General features: G+C 43.3%; 2 protein-coding genes and 2 non-coding genes across 8 annotated transcripts in view; all 4 read right to left on the bottom strand.

Annotated features, from left to right (window-relative positions):
• Positions 1 to 4975, bottom strand: part of Baz2a (bromodomain adjacent to zinc finger domain 2A) — a 33895-nt gene extending 28920 nt beyond the window's left edge. For 2 of the 5 annotated variants that reach the window (XM_027926556.2, XM_071609751.1), the window contains exons 1-2: positions 4791 to 4975; positions 158 to 242 (exon numbers count right to left, since the gene is read on the bottom strand). Coding sequence is in view for 2 of the 5 variants with exons in the window: in XM_071609748.1 (XP_071465849.1) it covers positions 4791 to 4794 (4 nt within the window). In the remaining 3 variants the exon portion in view is untranslated. Of the gene's footprint in view, positions 1 to 157; positions 243 to 3597; positions 3640 to 4790 lie in introns of those variants that run through there. The other 3 variants (XM_071609748.1, XM_071609750.1, XM_071609749.1) reach the window with 2 other exon arrangements.
• Positions 4976 to 7315: 2340 nt separating this feature from the next.
• Positions 7316 to 14870, bottom strand: Atp5f1b (ATP synthase F1 subunit beta). The gene is made up of 10 exons (XM_027926547.2): positions 14712 to 14870; positions 14062 to 14244; positions 13651 to 13825; positions 12892 to 13013; positions 12459 to 12643; positions 11154 to 11312; positions 10931 to 11053; positions 9750 to 9962; positions 9217 to 9418; positions 7316 to 7585 (listed from the first exon to the last, which is right to left on the bottom strand). The coding sequence occupies exons 1-10, from the start codon at positions 14836 to 14838 to the stop codon at positions 7485 to 7487; spliced, it is 1590 nt and encodes a 529-aa protein (XP_027782348.2). The 5' UTR covers positions 14839 to 14870; the 3' UTR covers positions 7316 to 7484.
• On the bottom strand, positions 12733 to 12803 carry LOC114088829 (small nucleolar RNA SNORD59). Its single transcript, XR_003582072.1, has one exon. It is a non-coding gene; the product is annotated as a small nucleolar RNA SNORD59 (small nucleolar RNA).
• LOC114088835 (small nucleolar RNA SNORD59) lies at positions 13922 to 13996 on the bottom strand. Its single transcript, XR_003582073.2, has one exon. It is a non-coding gene; the product is annotated as a small nucleolar RNA SNORD59 (small nucleolar RNA).
• Positions 14871 to 22964: the final 8094 nt, after the last annotated feature.

Here is a 22964-nt window from a genome sequence, read left to right as displayed (position 1 = left end):
AACTACTTCCCTGGGAAGGGGGGCACCTGGAAAATAACTTCGGGAGCAGTTAATTTCTCCGGGAAGGGTAGCGGAAAAGTGGAATTGGAAAGGTTAATTAGGGCAATTCCATCCTGGTAAAGGAGTGGAGAGAGGCAAGAGTCCGATGCCCACTCACCTCTGTCCTGTCGGGGAAGCCAGGTCCTGCCTGGATCACCACTTTCCTGGCGACATCTGCAGGGCCCTGGGCTTCAGAAAGATTCCTGTGAGTGGGGAAAAGGAGGCTCGATTCTGGGACCAGACATGGGAGTCTAGCCTCAATGCAGTCGGAAGGGTAGGGAATAAGTAGAAAACTAACCAACAAATAAGATGCCTCAAAGATCTACCTATAGTTCCACTTTTTCTGACGGCTGCATAGCTGTATGAAATCTTCACACAGACCTGGAAAGTAAAATCTAGCAAAGGATTAGATTTTGGCTGTCACCTTTAAAATGTCTATTGCAAGGTCCCAGGATGAGGAATAGTATCATGTTAGTACTTATATTTAATTTCTAATTTAACCTTTTGTTTGTCAGGCTAAGAAATTAAAGCCCAAAGAGGTTCACTTATTTGTTCAAGGTCAAACAGTGTATAAAGTATGCCTAGAAAGGAAACCAAGTTTCCTTTCCTTATAATTCAATACTTTGCAGGCTTCAAGATATTCCCATTCGATTCAAGTTCAGGCTGGATTATCTTGGAAGAGCAACGAAGTGGGGGTGGTGAAACTCTGGCAGGTTGGGGAATGTCAACAAATACCTTTTCCTCTGGGGGTTTGAGAAGGGCAGAGATCTGAAAACCGAGGGGGAGGGGGCCAAATCCATCAGTCTAGGTTTAATGTCCTTATACCACAGAGGAGTGGGCTCTGAGTTTTGGGGAAGACACCACCCACCACTACAAACAGCTAAGAAGAGGGTAAAAAGGAAGCTTGATTTAGCAAAGCCTCACAAAGTGTGCAAGCCAGCAGAGGCTAAGGGGAGTCTCTCCCTCTTCTGAGATAAGTAGATTACCAGGGGAAGGAGCAAACAGGTAGAAATCAAAATCCTCCCCTCTTCTCTATCAAACAGATTTTATAGGTCATCAAAGGAAGGGAGAGACACTCCCCTCCCCAATAGCCTACTGATCGAAGTGTCTTAGTAGAAGCCACAATGAAGTTAGAAGAGTCCTTCCTTCTGGAAAAGGAAGAGATCCAGCAAACTTCTGCTAAGGAATGCCTTTCTGTTCCCAAAACAAAAAATTAAGGCAGGTGGAGAGGCCAGCTCAGAGCATGGAACAGGCACCAAAAGGGCAGAAAGGAGGAGAAGACAAATGGGCAGAACTGGTATCCCCTCTTTCCGCCTCTTCCTTTTACAGGGCAGATTAGGGAGAAATCTTCCTACCTACGCCCGCAATAGAGAGCTAGTCAGTCCTGGACTGGATAGGCAGGGGAGGAGCCTGCGCCAGTCAGACGGGTGTAGCCACGCCCCTCGCTCCACCACCACACACCCACACACACCCTCAGCAGGCTCCACTCCGCTCCGGAAGAGCCGGTTACTCCTGTGCCCCACTGGCTGCCCCCACCCCTTCCGAGCCCCAGGCCTAGTCTCCAGGGCAACCCCAACTATCCCAGGCGGAGTGTTCGGGAAGATGAGCATTGGATAGAAAAGGACCACCTGGGATTAAAAAAGAAAATGGAGCAGGATCCACTTTTCTCATATGGTACAGATCACCTTCATCCCTGAATGATACGCCGCTGCATCCCGTCTAATCAGGGATCTTCCTTACTCTCTGAAGGATGAGGGTCCGCTGCCAATATGCCCTACAGCTGGGTGTTTACTTCTTGCCAGACGCCACCCCATGCAGCAGCTGTGCTTCTCCCCATCCAGACGACAGAGGGCAGACTGACCCCATAAGTCTCCAAACATTCCTCAATCCCCTCAGATGTGACCAATCACCCACTCGCTCCCTTTAAGAAGCTACTAGAAAGGGAAAGGGGCAAAATGGCTTTTTTTTTTTTTTTTTTAAAGCAACTTGTGACTTAAAAGTATCTAGGGAATAGACTGAACCTCCCTCTAGTCAGGTCGGTGGACAAGAAATGAAGAGAAAGGGGCTGAAACATTTAATACCTGCTTCCTCCTTTCTCAACCTCCCCGTGTTCCTCTACAGCACCTCCCTGACTCTGGGGTCAGCTGCCACAGTGCCTGGCTCCATTTTGGAGCCAGATGGCTGGGTCTGGGAGGGATAAGGGAGAGAAGGGGAGTCATCGCTTCCTACCTCCTTCCTTCTCCTCCTCCAGACACTCCTGGCATCCAACCCAAGCACCACTGCTGGCCACCCTCCCCTCCCGCCAGCGCCTTCCCAGCCCCCTAGAACGTGACTCAGAATAAAATGAAGCAAATCTTGACACCCCATTCCCTAATTCTAAAGGTGAGGGGTAGGAATGAGGGACAAGGATCAGAGCTGGGGCTGCAGTGAGATGGAGAGATGGGAATTCCCCATTGGAGGTAGGATAATTATAAAAGACCTTCTTTCCTTCCTTTGCTGGCATTTGAATGGATCAAACTGTTAATAGGGTCCAGTAAAGAGATGGCTTTCAGCCCCCATTAACCATTGGAATTGCTTTCCCCACACATACACCCCACCTCCGTTGGAGAAAAACATTTTCCTCACCCTCTATATTTTAGGGAGGTTAGACTCTCCCATAATACATTAAAAGGAAACCAACCCCTCAGATGCTCCCCTCCAAGTCACCCTGTGCCCCTCAGATTTACAATCTTTCCAAACTTCCCAATGGGAGTCTCCATGGTGGCCCCACTAGATTGTGAGGGCCCAAATTTCTTTTGGGTAGGGACTCTCTCAACCTCTGAATAGAGAAGGCTGGGCTTCCCTCGCTTTAACACCTCAACTCCTTCAAGACAGACCCAGCCCCGATCCTTTCTCCCCAAACAGCCGCAAGGTTTCGTCAGCGCCGGGGTCTCCCAGCTCCTAGATTCTGGGGGAAGGGCGTTCCTAGGCTGGAACAGCCAACCCCAGGCCCAAGAAGAGGGCCCTTCCCACCTGAGCTCAGTGGGCGGTGCTGAAGTCGGACCCCAAAGTCCGGAAGATATAGGGTGAAGAGGGGCTACAGAAAAGCTTTAGATGGACTTAGCTGAACTTGAAGGGCTAGCAAGGCATGACCAGATAGTGACTGTAGTCTATGCTGCGCCCCTCTCCCGCCCGACCCTCACTACAGGGAAGGAGAGGAGTTGGGGTGGCGGTTATTCCCCCTCCCACTGAGGTTAGGATGGCGTGGGAAAGCGCTTATTCCAGAGGGGAGGAGGAGAAACCTAGACCGCGGGAGATTTTTCTGGCTAGGAAGGCGCGGGGGAGGGGAGATCCTGGGCCCAGAATAGGAGGGTCACCCGGGAGAGGATGGCCGAGAGCCGTGAGAAGCCTCTGGATTCCGGTCGCAGAGGACAGGGGAGAAATGGGAGAGTAGATAGTGCGGGGGAGAGAGGAAGGGCAGTTCCCGCAGTGAAAGGGTCAGATCCTGAATCCCGGGGAAGGGAGCCGGGAGACGGCCAGCCGCGGGACGCCGGAGCCGTGGTGGGTGCCGGGCCTCACCTGGAGCAGGGCCGGGCCGCGGGCGGCGGCAGCGGCGGCGGCGCAGGTGGCCGAGCCGGGCGGCGGCGCCTCCTCCCCCAGCCTTGGGCCGGCGGCGGTGAAGGGGGGAGGTGGCGCTTAAAGGGGCAGGAGCTACTGGGGTGAGAACAAGCGCTTGGGAAGGGCTGTCGCGAAGGCTCCGCTGGGGGATGGGGAAGCGGGTGGCGTCTCCTAGGGGCCAGAACCAGGAAGGATCCCAGATGGAGGAAGACAACAGATCCCAGGAAGAAACAGAAACTTCTGTGGCGAAGTGGGGGATGGTGGTGGGTCCGAACCGAAGTACTTGGGACAGCTCTACCTGTGCTCCCAAGCCACCAAAGTACCCCTTCACAAAGGAGGCTGAGAAGGCAGAATTCCAAGAAGACCAAGGGAAGAGGGAACGGGAACTCAAGGCCGAGCATACTGGGGATCACGCACAGCTTCCTACTAGGTGAACAGGTTCCGGTGTTTCAGCTCCTCACGCGCCCATTCGCACCACCGTGGAGCCTCTGAAATCGGGAAGCCACAAGGGCAAAACTCCCAGTCCTCAACCTCTGCTCTACCTCTCGGTGTCCTCAGTGACTAGTGTGGAGGCCATCCATAACAGCCCTAGTGAGGCTGATGTGGGACTGTGAGAATGGGCTTTATTCATAGTTCAGTTTTGCCCCAACCACCAGCACTTACAGTAACCTCTGGGGCAACAGGAAGCAGCTGCTCAGTGCAGCCCCCACCTGGTAGTGGGTCAGGGTGGGGGAGGAGAGAAGACAGCGACTTAAAAGACCTGAGAGAAAGTAGGGGGAAGGAAGCACCTAAAAGACCCTCCCCAACAAGACCGAAAGCGGGCCTTTCTTTTGTGGGGGCTAGCAATAAAGTACAAAAAAAAATTACTTGAATCACCCCAGCTTAAATAATGAGCAAGGGGCAACACTCCACGGGGTTGAGGAGAAAGCCCCCGCCTAAGATATAGGCTCAGGGGCTTCCTTAAAGCTAGAGCTTGCAATGCTAGGATCCCGTGGTGGGGAGCCTCACCAGCTGAGATCTCTGACCTCTGCATAGTCCCATTTCCTCTCCTTCACCCCCCAAATGTGCAAAGGTTAGGCCCCACCCCTGCTGAGTCAGGCAGGGAGGGAGCTAGGCATCCCTCAGGCCTTCCCCAGGGCTGGCCCTGTACTTACCCATGTCAGTCTGGCTGGGCTCCAGGCTGGGACCACCGGGCTCCTCACTGTCCTTGGGCCCCCCTTCACGCAAAAGCTGGTATTGGATCCTCCCAAACTGTGAGCTGGGAACTAGCAAGAATCAAAAAGCCAATGTATGCTTCCCCCGAACCACACAGGCTGAACTGCTGTAGGGTGATGTCCCTGTGTGACAGACTGGAGTGGAGAGGGAGGAGGGAGGGGCGGGGCTTTATCTGGGTGGAGAGAGGGAGGAGGCAAGGACAGGGCAGACCAGGAGAAATATGGAGGAAGGTTAGAATTGTGTTGACACTTCAGTAGCGTGGTAAGAGGGCGGTAGGGGGAAGGAAATAAGTAGTTGCAGCGCCTAAGAAGGAGAAGGTTCTAGATAAATGCTGAAGGACATAAAGCTGTCAGGGTAAGGGGTAGAAGGATGCAAATGACCTTTAGGATTTCTTCTGCATCTGGGTGTATAGGAAAACAGAACAGAAAGGATTGACCCATACCCTGGGGCATTCTCCATCAGGTTTTTATCCATTCCAGAGTTAGGACCTAGAGGAAGTGTCCCCACCCCCATAACTCATCATTTCCCCAAATCCAGGCTTTTCTGGGAGCAAACTACCAGGCACAAGCAGCTCAGGGGCTCCACCTTCTGTCCAGATCATGACACAAGAGAGATTGGTGCCAAGAACGTCATAGGCAGATGGGAGGAAGCTTAGAGGCCCTACTCCACCCCTGGCTCCTCTCCCAGGGCCCCTCCCCAACATTCAGCCCCCAGGGGCCTCTGAATTGGGAGATCATTCCCCGCCCAGCTCCTACCAACATGAAGGCCTCGGTGGGTGGAGCTTGCAAAAGCAAGGCTCCACCTCAGGACAAAAGCCCCAGCTGGTTTGTAAACAGTCATTAGAAGAGAAACACCTCCCAGCAAATGGCCTTTATGAATTTCAAAATGGTGAGATCAGAGTTTTTGCAGTCTTCAGTGCTACCGCCAGAGGGCAGTAGGATGGGCAGGGGCCTAGAGAACACAAAATGTGACCTTGCACTTTGCACCTAAATGGGCTAAAATGATCTATTTAGTTCAAAAACCCAAGCAGCAGCGCTGAAAATTGTTATCTCCCGGTAACAGATTAATCTCTTTTCCAAGCTTTCATAAGGGTCTTACTAAGAGGTCACACTACACCTCAGTTTTTCCCCCTGCAGAGCCTCAGGCAATCACAAACTTCAGCAAGCTTGCTCAAAATGCCTCCAAGCAGTAGTTAGGAAGTTTCTGAAGAAGGCCTAGCCAAGATATAGAGGGCCATTTTAACTCAATTTTAATAAAAATAGGTATTCATCACCATTTCCTAAAAACTTAAATTCATTTAACTGCTGCCTTGTCTTAGAATATTCTAAAAGCATTTCATTTATCCCAGTGACATTCTAAAAAATATCCCTTTGCACCAAGTTGAATGGCTCATGCCAGTGATTTGGAAACCTGAGGCTCACTGCACATTCAAGGTCAACTTCAACAACTCACACCCTGCCTCAAAAAAAAACAAAACACTTTAATCCCAGCTACTTGAGAGGTCTGGAGGATTGCCAAATTCCAGGCCAGCCTGGGCAATTCAGCAAGACCATCTCAAAATTTAAAAACTTTAGCTCAGGTGTGGTAGTGTACACCTAAAATTCCAGCAATTTGAGGCTGAAGCAGGAGGATCCAAAGTCCAAAGCCAGCTTCAGAAAATTTTATGACCCTGAACAATTTACCAAGACCCTGTCTCAAAAAAGATCTGGGGATATGGATCAGTGGTAAAGACAATGGATTAAATCCCCAGTACCAGGTGATAATAAAAAAAAAAAATTAAAAAAAAGGGCTTGGGATGTAACTTTGGTATATATAGCACCCCTATGTTAACACCCTAGTACCACCAAAAATGAATATGGGGGGGGGTTATAATCCCTTTTGATTGAGACAGGGTCTTGTTAAGTTGCTCAGGGCCTCAATTAATTGCTGTGGCTGGTTTTGAACTTGCAATCCTCCTGCTTTAGTCTCTAGAGTGGCTGGGTATAGGAATGCACCAACAGACCCTGCAATCCCCTTGATTTTTAACCATAAGTAGAAATGTGCTATAAAGAATATATGACAAGGGGCTGGGGATGTGGCTCAAGCGGTAGTGCACTCGCCTGGCATGCGTGCGGCCTGGGTTCGATCCTCAGCACCACATACAAACAAAGATGTTGTGTCTGCCGAGAATTAAAAAATAAATATTGAAAAAAATTCTCTCTTTAAAAAAAAAAAAAAAAAACAATTTGCTTTGGACAAATGCCATAACAATGCCAAAGTTGAGGCTCTACCCAAATTACATTATCCATAGGAACTCCTCATAAGATTCACAGCTCAGGGACTGGGGCTGTAGTTCAGTGGCAGAAGGCTTGCTTAGCATGTGTGAGGCACTGGGTTTGATCCTCAGCACATTCAAAATAAATAAACATTCACAGTTTAAACTTCAGTTCAGGTTACATTATTAAAACCAAGAAAAACACTCAAATTCTGAGGGGTGTACATTTTATTGGAAACCTTAAATACTCTTCAAACAGAACATAATGTATTCAATCAGGCTCTTGTGTGGCCTACACAAAAAACTGTGGTTTTTAGGATTAAAGGAAAGGAAAGGGAAAATACACTGGATGAGTGCTTAAGTTTGGCAAGAGGACCTCTCACGATGCATGCTCTTCAGCCAGTTTATCAGCTTTTGCCACAGCTTCTTCAATGGGTCCCACCATATAGAAGGCCTGTTCTGGGAGATGGTCATATTCACCTACATGGGGAAAAAAAAAGTCCAATAAGTAAGAAGTGGAGGGATATCAAGTATGGTACACACCTCACCACTTGAGGTCAGCAGTCAGACTTTCCAATTTGTGCCATCTAAGAAAACTTTTTTGAGGGCAGGGGGAAAAGAGTCAAATTCAAAAGACATGAATATCCACTTATAGTGGCACACCCCTATAATCCCAGCTATTCAGGAGACGGAGGCAGAAGGATCACAAATTCAAGGCCAGCATTGGCAACTTAGCAAGAACTGTCTCAAAATAAAAAAAATTACAACGGCTGGGACTCAATGGTAAAGCACCCGAGTTCATCTCTAGTACCCCCAAAACTTATGAGGGGGCTAGGATTGTGGCTCAGTGGTAGAAAGCTTGCCTAATGTGTAAGGTACTGGATTTGATCCTCAGCATCACATAAATAAATAAGGGTATTGTTACATCTGCAACTAAAAAATTTATCAAAAAACAAAACAAGGGGCTGGGGATGTGACTCAAGCGGTAGCGCGCTCTCCTGGCATGCGTGAGGCCCAGGTTCGATCCTCAGCACCACATACAAAGATGTCGTGTCTGCCGATAACTAAATAATAAATATTAAAAAATTCTCTCTCTCTTTAAAAAAAAAAAAAAAAACATATGAGCAAGGGCTAGAGCACTTGCCTAGCATATGTGAGGGACTGGGTTCTATCCTCAAACCACATATAAACAATAAAAGCCCATCAACAACTATTTATTTATTAACAAACAAAAACACATAAGCCAGTTGAGATGGCACAAGCCTGTAACACCAGTGGATTGGGAGGCTAAGACAGAAAGATCATAAGTTCAAAGCCAGCCATAGCAATTTAGTGAGACCCTGCCCTGCTCAGCACCACATAAAAAAGGGTATTGTTTCAGCCATTCCAAAACGGGGCTGGGGATGTGGCTCAGTAGTAGAGTGCCCCTGGGTTCAATCCTTATTACCCAACAAAACAAAATCAACACCACCACAAGAGGAGGACAGGGGATGTGGCTCATAGGCAGAGCACTTGCCTAACATGGACATTAGGCCTTGAGTTTGAGCCCCAGTACTGTATAAGGAAAAAGAAAACATGGTTTGGAATCATATATCTCAAGTTCAAATTCTGGCTTTCCACTTTTCTGGCTGTATGATATTAGGATATGATTAATTTTAATTTTTCCTGTGTGCCAGTTTCCTCATTTGTAAAACAAAGTAGTAATGCTTTCCCTCTAAAATTGTAATTCACTTAGAAGAGTAGCTAGCACTGAAAAGGGGCTAGAGAGCCAAGTAATATGTCACACTCTCAGGAGGTTAACCAGGTATGAGGGTGCATGCCTGTAAGAGGTTGAGGTAGGGGGATCAGAATTTGTGGCCAGCTTGGGAAATTCAGTTAAGACCCTGTCTCAAAATAAAAATAGCTAGGGATGTACCAGTGGTAGAACACTTACCAAGGTTCTGGGTTCAATTCTTAGTACCTGTGCCCTACCCCCCCAAACATATTTTAAATAAAATTTGTGGGAAATAGCTTATTTTCTCAGTTAAAAAAAAAAAAAAAAAGTATACATTGTGGAAACAGCACACAGCTTTTAGGATTTTGGTTTTTCAACTTTGTACTCAAATTCTCACCTGCCAAAATCTGCTGGAATCCTTTGATGGTCTCCTTCAGGGGTACCAGCTTCCCCATATGACCCGTGAAGACCTCAGCAACTTGGAATGGCTGAGACAAGAAACGTTGTATCTTCCGTGCACGGGACACAGTCAACTTGTCTTCCTCGGAAAGCTCATCCATACCCAGGATGGCAATGATATCCTGGAGGGATTTGTAGTCCTAAGAGAAAAAAAGGCCTCAGCAAGTATTCATATTCCTTTAATCTAGACAAAAATCTAAGAACAGAAACAAACTAACAGAGGGGAAATTAATGCTCAGGGATAATGAGGGTTCTCAGCCTGAAGTTCAGTGTTTTATTCCCCTTATCTTATTGAGTACTATTTTTTTAAAACAAAGGATTCCAAAGCTTAAGCACCTAGAAACTCAAGAAATCTCATTAACCCTATCAACTTTCCTTACTCCAAAGGAAATCACACTAGGAAAGATCTAGTCTTAATATACTTTCAAATTCCTTCCATCACTTTAGGGTCACTGATGACAATATAATCACCTGCAGGATCTTTTGCACTCCACGGGCAACATCATAATGTTCACTGCCAACAATATTGGGATCCATGATGCGAGAGGTGGAGTCTAGAGGATCCACAGCTGGATAGATGCCCAGCTCAGCAATCGCACGTGACAGCACGGTGGTAGCATCCAAATGGGCAAAGGTAGTGGCAGGGGCAGGGTCAGTCAGGTCATCAGCAGGCACATAGATAGCCTAAATTGAGTCAAAAAACCCATATAGAGCAGCAAAAACAAAATTAATTCCATTTAAACCATTCCTTTTATGGACCTTTCTTTATCATCTCACTCCATCTTTATAGCATTAAATATCTACCTTAAGAGTTTCAATGCTAATACCTGCCAGGTGAGTTTATAGATTATCTGGTCCTTCTAAGTCAGGGTATAAGAATTTTCATTGTCATTTTTGCATTTAATCCTACATTTTAATTCTATTGTAATAATACCAACTTTTACAAATTAAAAACAATAAAAATATACTTCTGTACCACTGCAATAGTGTTTAAAATGATTCATGATGTAGCCAAGTGTGGTGGCACATGACTATAATCCCAGCAACTAGGTGGGTGAGGGAAAAGACAGGATTATCAGTTCAAAGCTAGCCCCAACAATTTAACAAGGCACTAGGCAACTTAGTGAGACCCTGTCTCAGAAGGTGGCTCAGTGATTTAGTGACCTTGGGTTCAATCCCCAGTCCCAAGGTGGGAAAAAAATTATTCAAGAGGGTTGAGATAGCTCACTGTTAGAAGGTACTAATCCCCAGCACCAAAAGGAAAAAATATATATATATATATATCATGGAATTTATTATAACTTAGCCCCATGTTTTATATAATTTTACCATACGTACCACCTATACATGTTTAAAATTTGTAGTTCATTAACTCAGTAAATATTCAGTAGTCAATTTCCATGTAGTTTAGAATTCCCTTAGGCTAGAAACCAATATTTTTGTAATCAATGTTTCATGTATACCCTCAATTACTTTAGATGTCTGTCTCCTAACCTTTCAGGATCTTTAAAATGCAAAAAAGAATTTTACACATTATCCTAGCTCATAAACCCAGACCCAACTTAAAAGCCCTTTTTGATGTAATGAAGTTTCATACCTCTCTCTACAAACCTTTACACAAATTAAACCTTCATCCACTTACTTTTTCTTACCTGTACAGAGGTGATAGATCCCTTCTTGGTAGTGGTGATTCTTTCCTGCATAGTACCCATGTCAGTGGCCAGGGTGGGCTGATAGCCTACAGCAGAAGGGATTCTGCCCAATAAGGCAGATACCTAAGGAAAAAAAAAGTGTGGTCTCGGTTGTTTAAATCTTTAGGCTGTCTATACAATCCCACAAAAAAGCTCAATGAATCTCTCAAGGATGCTCTCTCACCTCTGAACCAGCTTGGGTGAAGCGAAAGATGTTATCAATAAACAGCAGTACATCTTGACCTTCCTGGTCTCTGAAGTATTCAGCTACAGTCAGTCCAGTCAGAGCTACCCGGGCACGAGCACCAGGTGGTTCATTCATTTGACCATACACCAGCGCTACCTGCAGTAATCATGCAGTCAGAAAATGTGAGTATGGAAGTCACATACCCAAGATTTCCCAATTAGAGAGGAAACCACCAAAGATTCTCCTTCTCAGGTGTCAAACACTTTTGTTTGCAAATTTCTTTTTCCTATTAGACATTCAGTTCAAAACAGAAAAATATTTTCTTGTATTAAAAAGGCAAAAATTCTCAAAATAGGAAGAAAATACTTTGGAGACAAATCTAGCTGGGTGCAGTGGTGGGTGCCAGAAATCCAAGTAACTTAGAAAGCTGAGGGAGAAGGATTGCAAGTTTGAGGCTAGACTCAGCAACTTAGTGATAGCCTATCTCAAATTAAAATATTTATTCATTCATTCACTTGGGTACCTGGGACTCAACCCAGATAAGTTGTTCAGGGACTCGCTAAGTTGCTGAGGTTGTCTTTGAACTCGCAATCCTCCTGCCTGAGCTTCCAGAACCACTGTTTCTTTTTTTAAATTTTAGTTGCAGATGGACACAATACCTTTATTAATTTTTATGTAGTGCTGAGGATAGAACCCAATGCTTCACATGTGCTAGGCAAAGACTTTACACTGAGGTACAACCCCAGCACCCTCAAAATTTTATTAGTTAGTTTATTTTGGTAGTGGGGATTGAGCCCAGGGGTGCTTTTACACCTAAATTACATCCCCAGCCCCTTTTAAAAATTTTTATTTTGAGACACTGTCTCACTAAGTTGCTCAGGGCTTTTCAAAATTGCTGAGGCTGGCCTTGGGTTTGTTATCCTTCTGCCTCTACCTCCCAAGTCACAAGGATACAGGTGTGAGCCACTGTACCTGGCTCAAAATAAAAGTTTTAAAAACAGCTGGGGAAGGGCTGGGATGGTGGCTCAGCGACAGAGTGCTCATCCAGTACATAGGAGGCCCTGTTTTGATCCTCAGCACCACACTGAAATAAATAAATAAATAAATAGATTGATAAAGGTGTTTTTTCCAACTACTTCCAAAAAATTTAAAAAAAAAAAACAAAAAAAAAAACAGCTGGGAATGTAGCTCAATGTTTGTAAAGCACACCTGGGTTCAGTCTCCAGTACCATCTAAAACAAGGGTTTAGCTACCTAGAGTTTTCTGACACAATTACTGTGTGAACTTCAGTCAAGTGCTCACCTTGGAGGTAGCATCTTTTAAATTGATAACACCAGATTCAATCATTTCATGGTATAAGTCATTGCCTTCACGGGTCCTCTCACCAACACCAGCAAATACAGAGTAACCACCATGGGCTTTGGCAACATTGTTAATCAACTCCATGATCAGCACTGTCTTGCCAACTCCAGCACCACCAAAGAGCCCTAGAAAAGGTGTAAAAAAAAAAAAATTAAGAGTTCTACATTCCCAAATTAAGCAAACCTCAAAAAAATTTGCTTCTTTCCATCCTTTCCCTTCTCAGGAATGGCATCTGGCTTCAGCAAACTCAGAAGAACGAAAGTCAGAAGCTACTCATCAGTGAGGGAAAGATATCAATACCATCTCAGTTTGGTACTGATAAAACCCCCCTATCCCATATAGGTTTGATAATATGTACCCACCACTAACATACCAATTTTGCCACCCTTGGCATAGGGAGCTAGCAGATCCACAACCTTGATACCAGTCACCAGAATTTCCTGCTCAACACTCATCTCAATGAACTCAGGAGCCTCAGCATGAATAGGAGCAAACCTGTTAAGAGAAAAGAGAACCATCTATATTCACTTTGTTAAGAACAACTGAAGTCTTAAATATTCCTATCAATTCTCAAGTCCAATCTTTCCCAGAGGATCTAGTCTACATTATAGCTAAGTTGTCATCTAGAATCTAGTTTCACTTTCTAAAATAAAGGAGACTTCATCTCAGGAACAAATAATCCCATTCCCTGACAACTTTAACTATCAAAGTTTCTCCTACCTAATAACATTCCTCCACATATCAATAAGAAAACAAAGCTATACAAGTTTTTAAAAATCCTCAACCTAAGCCATAAACATAAGCCTTTATTTTTTGGTACTGGAGACTGAACCCAGAGGAGCTTTATCACTGAGCCACATTCTCAGTCCTTTTTATTTTGAGACAGGGTCTCACTAAGTTGCTGAGGCTGACCTTGAACTTGATACCCTTCTTCCTCAGTCTTCTTCATTGCTGGGATTACAGGCCTGTACCATGGTACTGGGTAGCATCATGTGATTTTTAACCATTGAATGCGTGAGCATTGTAAGTATTCTTTTGTAAGAAAATGTTGCTTTATTAGATGTCACCTTAATGTGTAAAACTCCAAGAAAAAGCAGTTCTTTTGTGAATAGATGCAGCAAGAGGAACTTACTGTTTGGTTTTGATAGGACCTCTCTCATCAATAGGCTCTCCAATGACATTCATGATTCTGCCCAAGGTCTCAGGACCAACAGGAATTTTAATTGGTGCACCAGAATCTAAGACTTTCTGACCTCTAACCAAACCTTCTGTCCCATCCATTGCAATGGTTCTTACTGTGCTCTCACCTGTCAGATAAAGGTATTGCAAGGTTATACAATGGGTAAGTACCATAATATTTAACAAAGTGTAGCTGGTACGAAAGACCTAAGAAAATCAAGGCTCCTTCTCAGTATCTGAATTTGGCTTCAGCAAACTCAGAAGAACGAAAGTCATTTTGGTAAAATCATCACAGAAAGGAGACAGCCTGATTTCAACGGTATCTGGATTAAACAGTCTTCTCTGTTCTAAACATTCTACTTACCCAAATGCTGGGCCACTTCCAAAACCAGCCGGGTCTCCCTGCCTTGCACTTCCAGGGCATTTAGGATAGGTGGTAATCCCTCATCAAACTGGACATCCACTACTGCACCGATGACTGCCACGATACGCCCGGTGGCTGGGCCTGCCTTTGGCGACGGAGATGTTTGTGCTGCATAGTCTCTGGCTATTAGAAAAATATATATATTGTAAGGAGAGGGACTCAGTACATCGAAAGTATTAACAACTCACAAAGAGAGGCGAATTCAACCCAGGCTGGGCCTCCTTCCGCTTGCACGGAAGGCGTGTCCAGGGACTGGGCCGCGCGGCCATTGAGAACGCGCCTGCACAGCTTTCCATGCTCATGCACAAAACCATATTATTCCTGAGTGTAGAACCATCATGCCATGGAAAGGTCAACGCATCTGCTCGCATTTTTCCATCACACAGAGCCCGTTCTCCAAAACAGGACAGTATTTAAGTTGAAGAAAGCTCCCTGGATGATCTCCTGTTTTCCCACAGTTAGAGAGCAGGACTCAACCCTTCCCATCCTTTTATCACTACAGGATTCCTTAGGCCCAAGCTACGATCGGTCTCCGGCTCAAGGTCATAAGGAGGCAGAATTGAACACGGTTCCTAGGGGAAAGCACTTACCAGGCTGGACCGCTGCCGGGGCGGCTCGCAGTAAAAGCTGGGCTTGAGGTAGCGATGCCGAAGGACTGAGTCCCCGCAAGGCCCCGGAGGCCGACGAAGCGGCCACACGACCCACAAGACTCAACATGGCGGAGTCCGCGTAGAGACTGAATGCGGCAGCTGTCCCGGCCTCCTGCAATCCTGCAGTTGGGGCGAGGCCTATTCTGCTGCAGACTCATCCATTGGGTAGATTTACTGCTCATCATTCTAAACTCTGTTTCTATAGGGTAAGAAGCTTTCACCTTCTAAACCATTGGTCAAAACTGGTGCTAATCAGAAACTGCTTCTATTATTGGAATTGGAGCCCTCCGAGCCTTGAAATCTAATTGGACCACAGAAATGTCAGTTGGAGCGAGTACTTGGCGGAACTACGTTTAGGAAAGGGGCCGAGTTCCTGTTGGAAGTGGGCGAAGCACGTGAACTGTCTTTGCCTGTCCTTGGGATCTCTCCTTAGGTAGGACTTTGAGCTGATTGATAGCCAGAGGGGTGAGATTACCTAAATCGTGCGTCGGGAAGCTTCACTTACAGGTGAACCTGGCGACGTCGAGAGCTTTTTCTATAATCAAAACACGTTTTTTCTTTCACATACTGTGATTGGAAGCTCCCAGGAGGCTCAGCAGATCAATACCCTGGACAGGATCTTTATCACTAAAATCTATACAATAAAAGAAACTAAAGTAACGAGTCATTTAATAGATGTACATTAGGCTTGAGTAGAAAACATAATTAAGATTCAGGACCTTCTTTTTATGAGACAAATGAGCAAACAATACAAAGTGTTATGATTCTTGGTTATTACTGGTAAAGTGCATACACGGGAGAGAAAGGAGAAATTTGGGTTGCCTGAATCTGTAGGGAAATTCCCCTCAGCTATGAAATGTGAGTAAATTCTTAGGGTCAAGTAGAAAGCAAGGATTTGCACGCATTTGCATGAAACGGTATGATCCTTCTGTGGAACTGCAAGTGGTTTGTTTGAAAGGAAAAAGCCAAGATAGAGCAACTCAGGGTATATAATAGCTCAGTAGCACAATGTCTTCTGCACATGTGGGAAGCCCTGGGTTTAACTCCAACAAGGAGAAAAAGAAAAAAAAAAAAAAAAGGAGGCTAGTAAAGAAATTAATTATAGAATGAGATAGGAGACAGGTCTTAAAGGGCTTTTGAATAGGAATGGGGGCTGGGCAAATATGTGTGTTCCTTCAGACTGGGAAATAACAAAATAAACAGTCTCTTTTCCTGAAGTATTGATTGTATTCAAAGATATTTTGGGGTAGAACTGGGGCTCCTCTCCCTCTTTTTATTTTTGGTACCAGGAATTGAACCCAAGAGCAATTAACACTTAGCTACATCCCCAGGCCATTTTATTTTATTTATTTTTTAAATTTGGTAGTTGTATGTGGTGCTGAGGATCGAACCCAGTGCCTCACACATGCTAGGCAAGCGCTTTGCCACTGAGCTACAGCCCCAGCCCCCATTTTATTTTTTTGAGACACAGTCTGGCTAAGTTGCTTAAGCCTCTCTAAGATGCTGAAGCTAGTTTTGAACTTGTGATCTTCCTGCCTCAGCCTCAACCTCTGTTAGTTCTCATTTTTCTTCTTCTTTTTTTTTCTTTTGTTACTTGTTACATATATTTAGATGTTGGTGAACCTTTATTTTATTCATTTATTTATATGAGGTGCTAAGAATTGAACCCAGTGCCTTTCACATGCTAGGCAAGTGCTCTACTATTGTGCCACAACTCCAATGCCAGTTCTCATATTTCTGATCACAAAAAAGTTCTACACTATTGGACTAGACAAAACAGAGAAAACAAGGAGGGAAAAAAATGTTACTTTTGAAATGCTTCTGGAATATTCATCTGGTAATCTTGCCTAGTAATAAAAAAACCAAGAGATGCCAGGTGTGGTAATGCACAACTGTAATACCAGCAGCTGGGGAAGCTGAAGCAGGAGGATTGCAAGTTCAAGCTAGTCTCAGCAATTTAGGGAGGCCCTAAGCAACTAAGCAAGAACCTGTCTCAAAAATAAAAATATTAAAAAAGGGTTGGTGAGGGCTGGGGATGTGGCTTAAGTGTTAGTGCACTTGCCTGGCATGCAGGAGGCAATGGGTTCGATCTTCAACAACATATAAAGATAAAATAAAGATATTGTGTCCACCTAAAACTTAAAAAAAAAAAAAGGGTTGGTGATGTGGCTGAGTGATAAGCGCCACTGGTTTCAATCCCTGATACAAAAGAAAGAAAAAGAAAAAGATAAAGAAAATGAAACAAACCATGACAACACAAATGTGCGAGGAGCAGGTAGAAAAAGACAAACCAGCAAAGTAAGGGGCAGAAGAATAAAATGTAGATCCAAAAACACAGGATTAAAAATCAAGAATAAGGGGTAGGGGTCTGGGGATATAGCTCAGTTGGTAGAGTGCTCGCTTAGCATGCACAAGGCCTGGGCTCAATCCACACCACCACCAAAAAAAAAAAAAAAAAAAGAATGAGGGTCAAGGTTGTAGTTCAGTGATAAAGCACTTGCCTGGCATGGGTAAGGCACTGGATTCTACCCTCAGCACCACAATATTAAAAAAAAAAAAAATCAAGAATGAATCTGGGTGTGGTAGTGCACACCTATAATCCCAGCCACCTGGGGACCTGAGGCAGGAGGAACCACAAATTTGAGGCCAGCATTACCAATTTAGCAAGATCCTGTCTCAAAATTATTTGTACTCTTTGTCAGTTGAATCCTATCCAATCCTCATGTTGTTTGTAGCTGTACTGGGGATTGAACAAAGAAGAACTCTACCATTGAGCTACATGCCCAGTTAATTAATTTTGAGATAGGGCCACACTAAGTTGCCCAGGCTGACCTTCAACTTGTGATCCTCCTTGCCTTAGCTCCTGAGTCTGTAGGATTACAGGCATGTGTCACTGTGCTCAGCCATTTATCTTATTCATTTGGTGAGCGGAGTATGTGTGTTATAATCAAAATAAAGCTTTTGGGCACAGTGACACAGACCTGTAATCTCAGTGACATTGGAGGAGGATGCTGGAGGATGGCAAGTTTAAAGGCAGCCTCAGAGATTTAGGTCCTAAGGAACTTAATCAGACAGTCTCAAAAAGTAAAAAGGCCTGGTGTTGGAGGCCTATAATCCCACTAACTTCAGAGGCAGAGACAGGAGGATCGATCACAAGTTCAAAATCAGCCTCAGCAATTTAGTGGGGCCCTGGCACAAAAAAAAAAAAAAAAAAAAGAAGAACTGGGGTTGTGGCTCAGTGGTAAAAGCACTCCTGGGTCCAATCCCCAGCACCCCCACCAAATAATAACAATATAAAAATAATTAACTAAATAAAAAGGGCTTCAGATGTTGCTCAGTGGTTAAGACCCCTGGGTTCAATCCCTCATATCAAAAAAGTAATAAAGGGAAAAATACTGTTTGGGATTATTGTGTTTTTATTTTAAACAAAACCAATTACTTTTAAAAAGGCACTGAAATCAAATTATTCCTTTGTCTTTCTGCCCAGAATGGTAATGTGTGATCCACTTATTTACTACCTATGGCCTCAACTATTTCTCATGTAAAAGATACTTCTGTATCAGAGCCAAGAAGTTTCTTACTTCTCTCTTTACAGCAAGCAGCAAGACACAATCTCACTTTTTTAAAAAAAAATTGTACAACCAGTTTTGGTTTTGGCCAAATTAAGTTTTAATAACCATCAAATACATTTACACTGACATTTGAACTAATCCAGTTTTCCAAGAGATTTCACATAAATTTCTAGGTAACTGAACTCATAAATTTTGGAAATTTATCACACATTCTTTGTCCTCTTAGCAGATTATCAAGTAATTTAACTTTTTCTTGGGCAGTCAAGTTATTCATTAAACAAATTTTGTGTCACACTGCAAGGTCATATGCTTTCAATGTTTCTGAGGTGGGTGGAAGAGATATTTCTCCATAGAGACCATTATACTCAAACTTGAGAACTATTAACTCTTTTGCTGTAGTTTACTTTCAATGGCCCCTCTCCCTTCTTTGAAATCAGATAATCTATTAAATATATAGACTAAAATAAAGAATAAATTTGATATTGCCCGTAACAGATTTTCTGAACAAATTATATCATCTACGTTACAGTTTACCTGTTTTGGTCCAACTTTTTATACTTCCTGAGACCCAGATTATCCAAGTGATATTTTATATAAAATACAAATTATTTTTCTTGGGAAAATAGGCATGAAATCTGGTGTTTTCTTTTCTTTCTTTCTTTTTTTTTTTTTTCCAAGGGAGGGGTGCGCTTACCAGGGATTGAACTCCATCACTGAGCCACATCCCCAGCCCTATTTTTCTTTTATTAGAGACAGGGTATCACCGAGTTGCTTAACACCTTGCTAAATTGTGGAGGCTGGCTTTGAACTCAAGATCCTCCTGCCTCTGCCTCCTGAGCCACTGGGAATACAGGCATTTGTTCTTATCAGATATTAATTACAGGGGCTAGGGATATGGCTCAATGGTAAAGCGCTTTCCTAGCATTTTCAAAGCCCTTGGTTCAATCTCCAGCATCACACACACGCAAGTTAATTACAAAATAATTGTGCCCTGTAGATAATAACTGGAAACCTTAAAAAATTTACATTATGGCTATATTTTCCACAAATTCCCTGTACTACTGATAATCCACAGTTGTCATATCCCCACATTATTTCAGTACTCTGGTAATACTTGACATTTTCTGATAATTGACCTCGTGAATTAAAATTCCATAAAAATGTAATAGTCCCCCGACATCCATAGAGAATATGTTCAAAGACCCGCCCCTGACCCCAGTAGATACCTAAGTCTTGGATACTACCAGATCTTATATAGACTGTTTTTCCTATACATACATTACCTATGATAAAGCTTAATTTATAAATCAGGCACTGAGATTACAAACTAATAAACTAGGACAATCATTATAATATACTATTATAAGTTACATGAATGTGGTCTCAAAATATCCTATTGTACTTGGGCTGGGGATATAGCTCAGTTGGCAGAGTGCTTGCCTTGCAAGCACAATGGCCCTGAGTTCAAAACTCAGAATCAAAAAAAAAAAAAAAAAAACATTAAACAACAACAACAAAAATCCTACTGTACTCTACTTATCCTTCTTATGATGCAAGATGATATGGAGTGGTGTGAATGATGTGACATAGTGGTAGGCTTACAAATTACCTCATGTTGGGGATTACTGTAATCCATTCAGTATTCTAGCTTTAGAGACCCTTAATCTTTTATTCCAATTAGTTTTTCACACTCACATTTCACTTAAGCAGCCTACTCCCACAGCCATTCCCCAACTTTATCCAGAAATGTTGTACCTCAGAAGCCCAATTATTCCCTTCTTGAACCACAATTTTGGGGTGTGTTTACTACTACACAAGAATACACAAATACATTTTAGGTGCACAGGATAAGTCACACTAACTCCAAATCTCATTCCTCTCCCCCTAAATAACCACCAAACAAAAAATTATTTTACATGGTTTGGGGTATGGAGATACATACAGTTCAGTGGCAGAGCACTTTCCCAGCATGTAGGAGATGATGGCTCAACACCCAGAAGCACACAAAAAAACAAACAAAAAAAAAGTTTTATATACACCCCCTGCCCTAACCCAGGGGCACTTAACCACTGGGCATTTTCCCAGCCCTTTTCATATTTTTGAGGCTGGCCTCAAACTTGCAATCCTCCTGCCTCAACTTCCCAAATTGATGGGATTAAGGCATGTACCACCACAGGTGGCTCATCCCACTTACTTTCTATGAGATTTCTCATGTTTGTATTTTGGAGAATTTTGTTAGTATGGAAGTGTCTTTTATTGACTGTGGGACACATTATGCAATAAAAGTACATGTAATAACATTTTTAATTAATGAATGATCATTTGGGTTGTCACAAATGGTGAGTACATGCAACACTTAATGAAAAAAAAGCTTGAATGTGACATCACTTTTTATACTACTTTAATACAGATTCCTAGAAATACAATGTTGGCTTAAATATATCCATTTAAACCACATTCTGATCATCTTCTAAAATCATCTTGCGAATTTACCAGTCTCCAGCATTCTTGCTGAAACTTTCTTTTTAAATGTGGCAATAAAATTGACCTTAATTTGCATTTCCCTAATTACTAATGTGGAATAGTTTACACACACACACCATTTGGCAATGCTAAGAACACCCAGTGTCTTAGCCATATCCCAGCCCCAGATGGAATATTTTCATGTTTAACCACCACTATTTCTTTTTTTTTTTTTTTTTGAGGAGAGAATTTTTTAATATTTATTTTTCAGTTTTCGGTGGACACAACATCTTTATTTTATGTGGTGCTGAGGGTGAACCCAGCGCCCCGCACATGCCAGGCGAGCACGTTAATGCTTGAAACACATCCCCAGCCCCACCACTATTTCTTCAGGAAATCACCTATTCTTTTATTTTGGCTATCCCCCCACCCTGCCCCTTGTAATTCTCCTGAGTAGCTGGGACTACAGGCACACATCATCTTAAGCTCTCATATTTAACAAGGTTAAACAGTTAATTTTTAATCATCCTTTGAAAGATTTCCCCTTATCATCCTAGGAAGCTAAGAATGGAGTCATCTAAATCTTTACAATCCCATATGGGGGATTTAAATTTAGTAAAATTAAAGCTTCTCAGTCACATCAACTTTTCACATCCTCAATGTGCTAGCTGTTACCATTATCAGACATTGGAGATTAAATATTTCCTTCCAGGTGGATAAAATGGCACACACCTGTAATCTCAGTGGCTAAGGAGGCTGAAACAGGAGGATCTCAAGTTCAAGGCCAGCCTTGGCATCATACCCATGCTCTAAGCAAGTGAGACCCCATCTCATATATAAAAATAAAAAGGGCTGTGGATGTAGCTCAGTGGTAAACTGCCCCTTGGTTAAATCCCCAGTAACCCTCCCTCCCCCCAAAAAGAATATTTCCTTTGTCACATAGTCATTTGTATACTACTTAGTATACTACTACATTGCTAACATACCTCAGTAGGAACAAATGAACCAGAATCTGTATATAAGATCTAAAACAGTGGTTGTCAAACTTAAGGCATACCTCAGAATCCTGAGGGGCTGGATAGATTAATGATGTCTGTTTGGGGGTCCAGAATTAGTATTTCTGGCAAATCTGGGATCACAGTTGAGAAATCATCAAATTTAATTATTTGCAATCCCAAATACACACAGACCTATGAAAACTTATCATGGGACTGGATATACACACCCATATAATCACAAGGTAATCCATGATTTTGATAAATTCAGAACCACCAGACTGAATATGAACCACAGGACTATAGAAAAAGGGAAGAAAGATGAAGCCACTGGATTTGAGGTTAAGAAATTTAAGCTGTAGAAACTGGGGATGTAGCTCAGTGATAGTGTACTGCCCTGGGTTCACCCCAGTGCTGTAAATAAATAAACCAATTTGGGCTATAGGAGCAAGGAACATAATCCTAGGTGCTTATGAGGATGAGGCAAGAGGATTACACATTTGAGGCCAGCCTGGGTCTTATCTCAAGACAAACTTAAAAAGGGGTAGGGATGTTGTTCAGTGGTACAGCATTTGTTTAGCAGTAATTCTTGTAGGGTCTTCAACTCAAGCTGACAATATGAGTTGTAAACAAATGAGATGATTTGCTTTTCACTTTAGAAATGATTACCTGGGTTGGGCATGGTGGCACATGCCAGTAATCCCAAAGGCTCAGTAGGCTGAACAAGAAGGATCACAAGTTCAAAGCCAGCCTCAGCAACTTAGCAGGGCCCTAAGCAACTTAGCAAGAACCTGTCTCAAAAACAAAAAGGGCTGGGGATGTGGCTCAGTGATTAAGCATCCCTGGGTTCCATCCCCAGAACTCTCCCAACCAAAAAAAAAAAAAAAAAAAGACTACCTGGTATAAAGTGCAAAGTAAACCTGCCAGTATCCTGAGTTGTCATCAAGCCCTAATGACCAACAAATCTCTACAATCTGGACACTAATACCAGTGTCTAAGTTTAACCCTTAATCTTTATCACGTCTAGAATATTTAAGTTATTTCACAAACTTGTTTCCTTACCCACAGACCCACCTGCAACACATTATCAACAGTATATTTTTGAAACATAGTCAACACGCCATTTAGATAGTCTCCACCACATCAGGCACTTTACTAAGGAC

Source organism: Marmota flaviventris, chromosome 3 (genome assembly GCF_047511675.1).
Source record: "Marmota flaviventris isolate mMarFla1 chromosome 3, mMarFla1.hap1, whole genome shotgun sequence".
In the NCBI taxonomy this organism is placed as follows: domain Eukaryota; kingdom Metazoa; phylum Chordata; class Mammalia; order Rodentia; family Sciuridae; genus Marmota; species Marmota flaviventris.
This window is presented reverse-complemented; position numbering and strand designations above follow the sequence as displayed.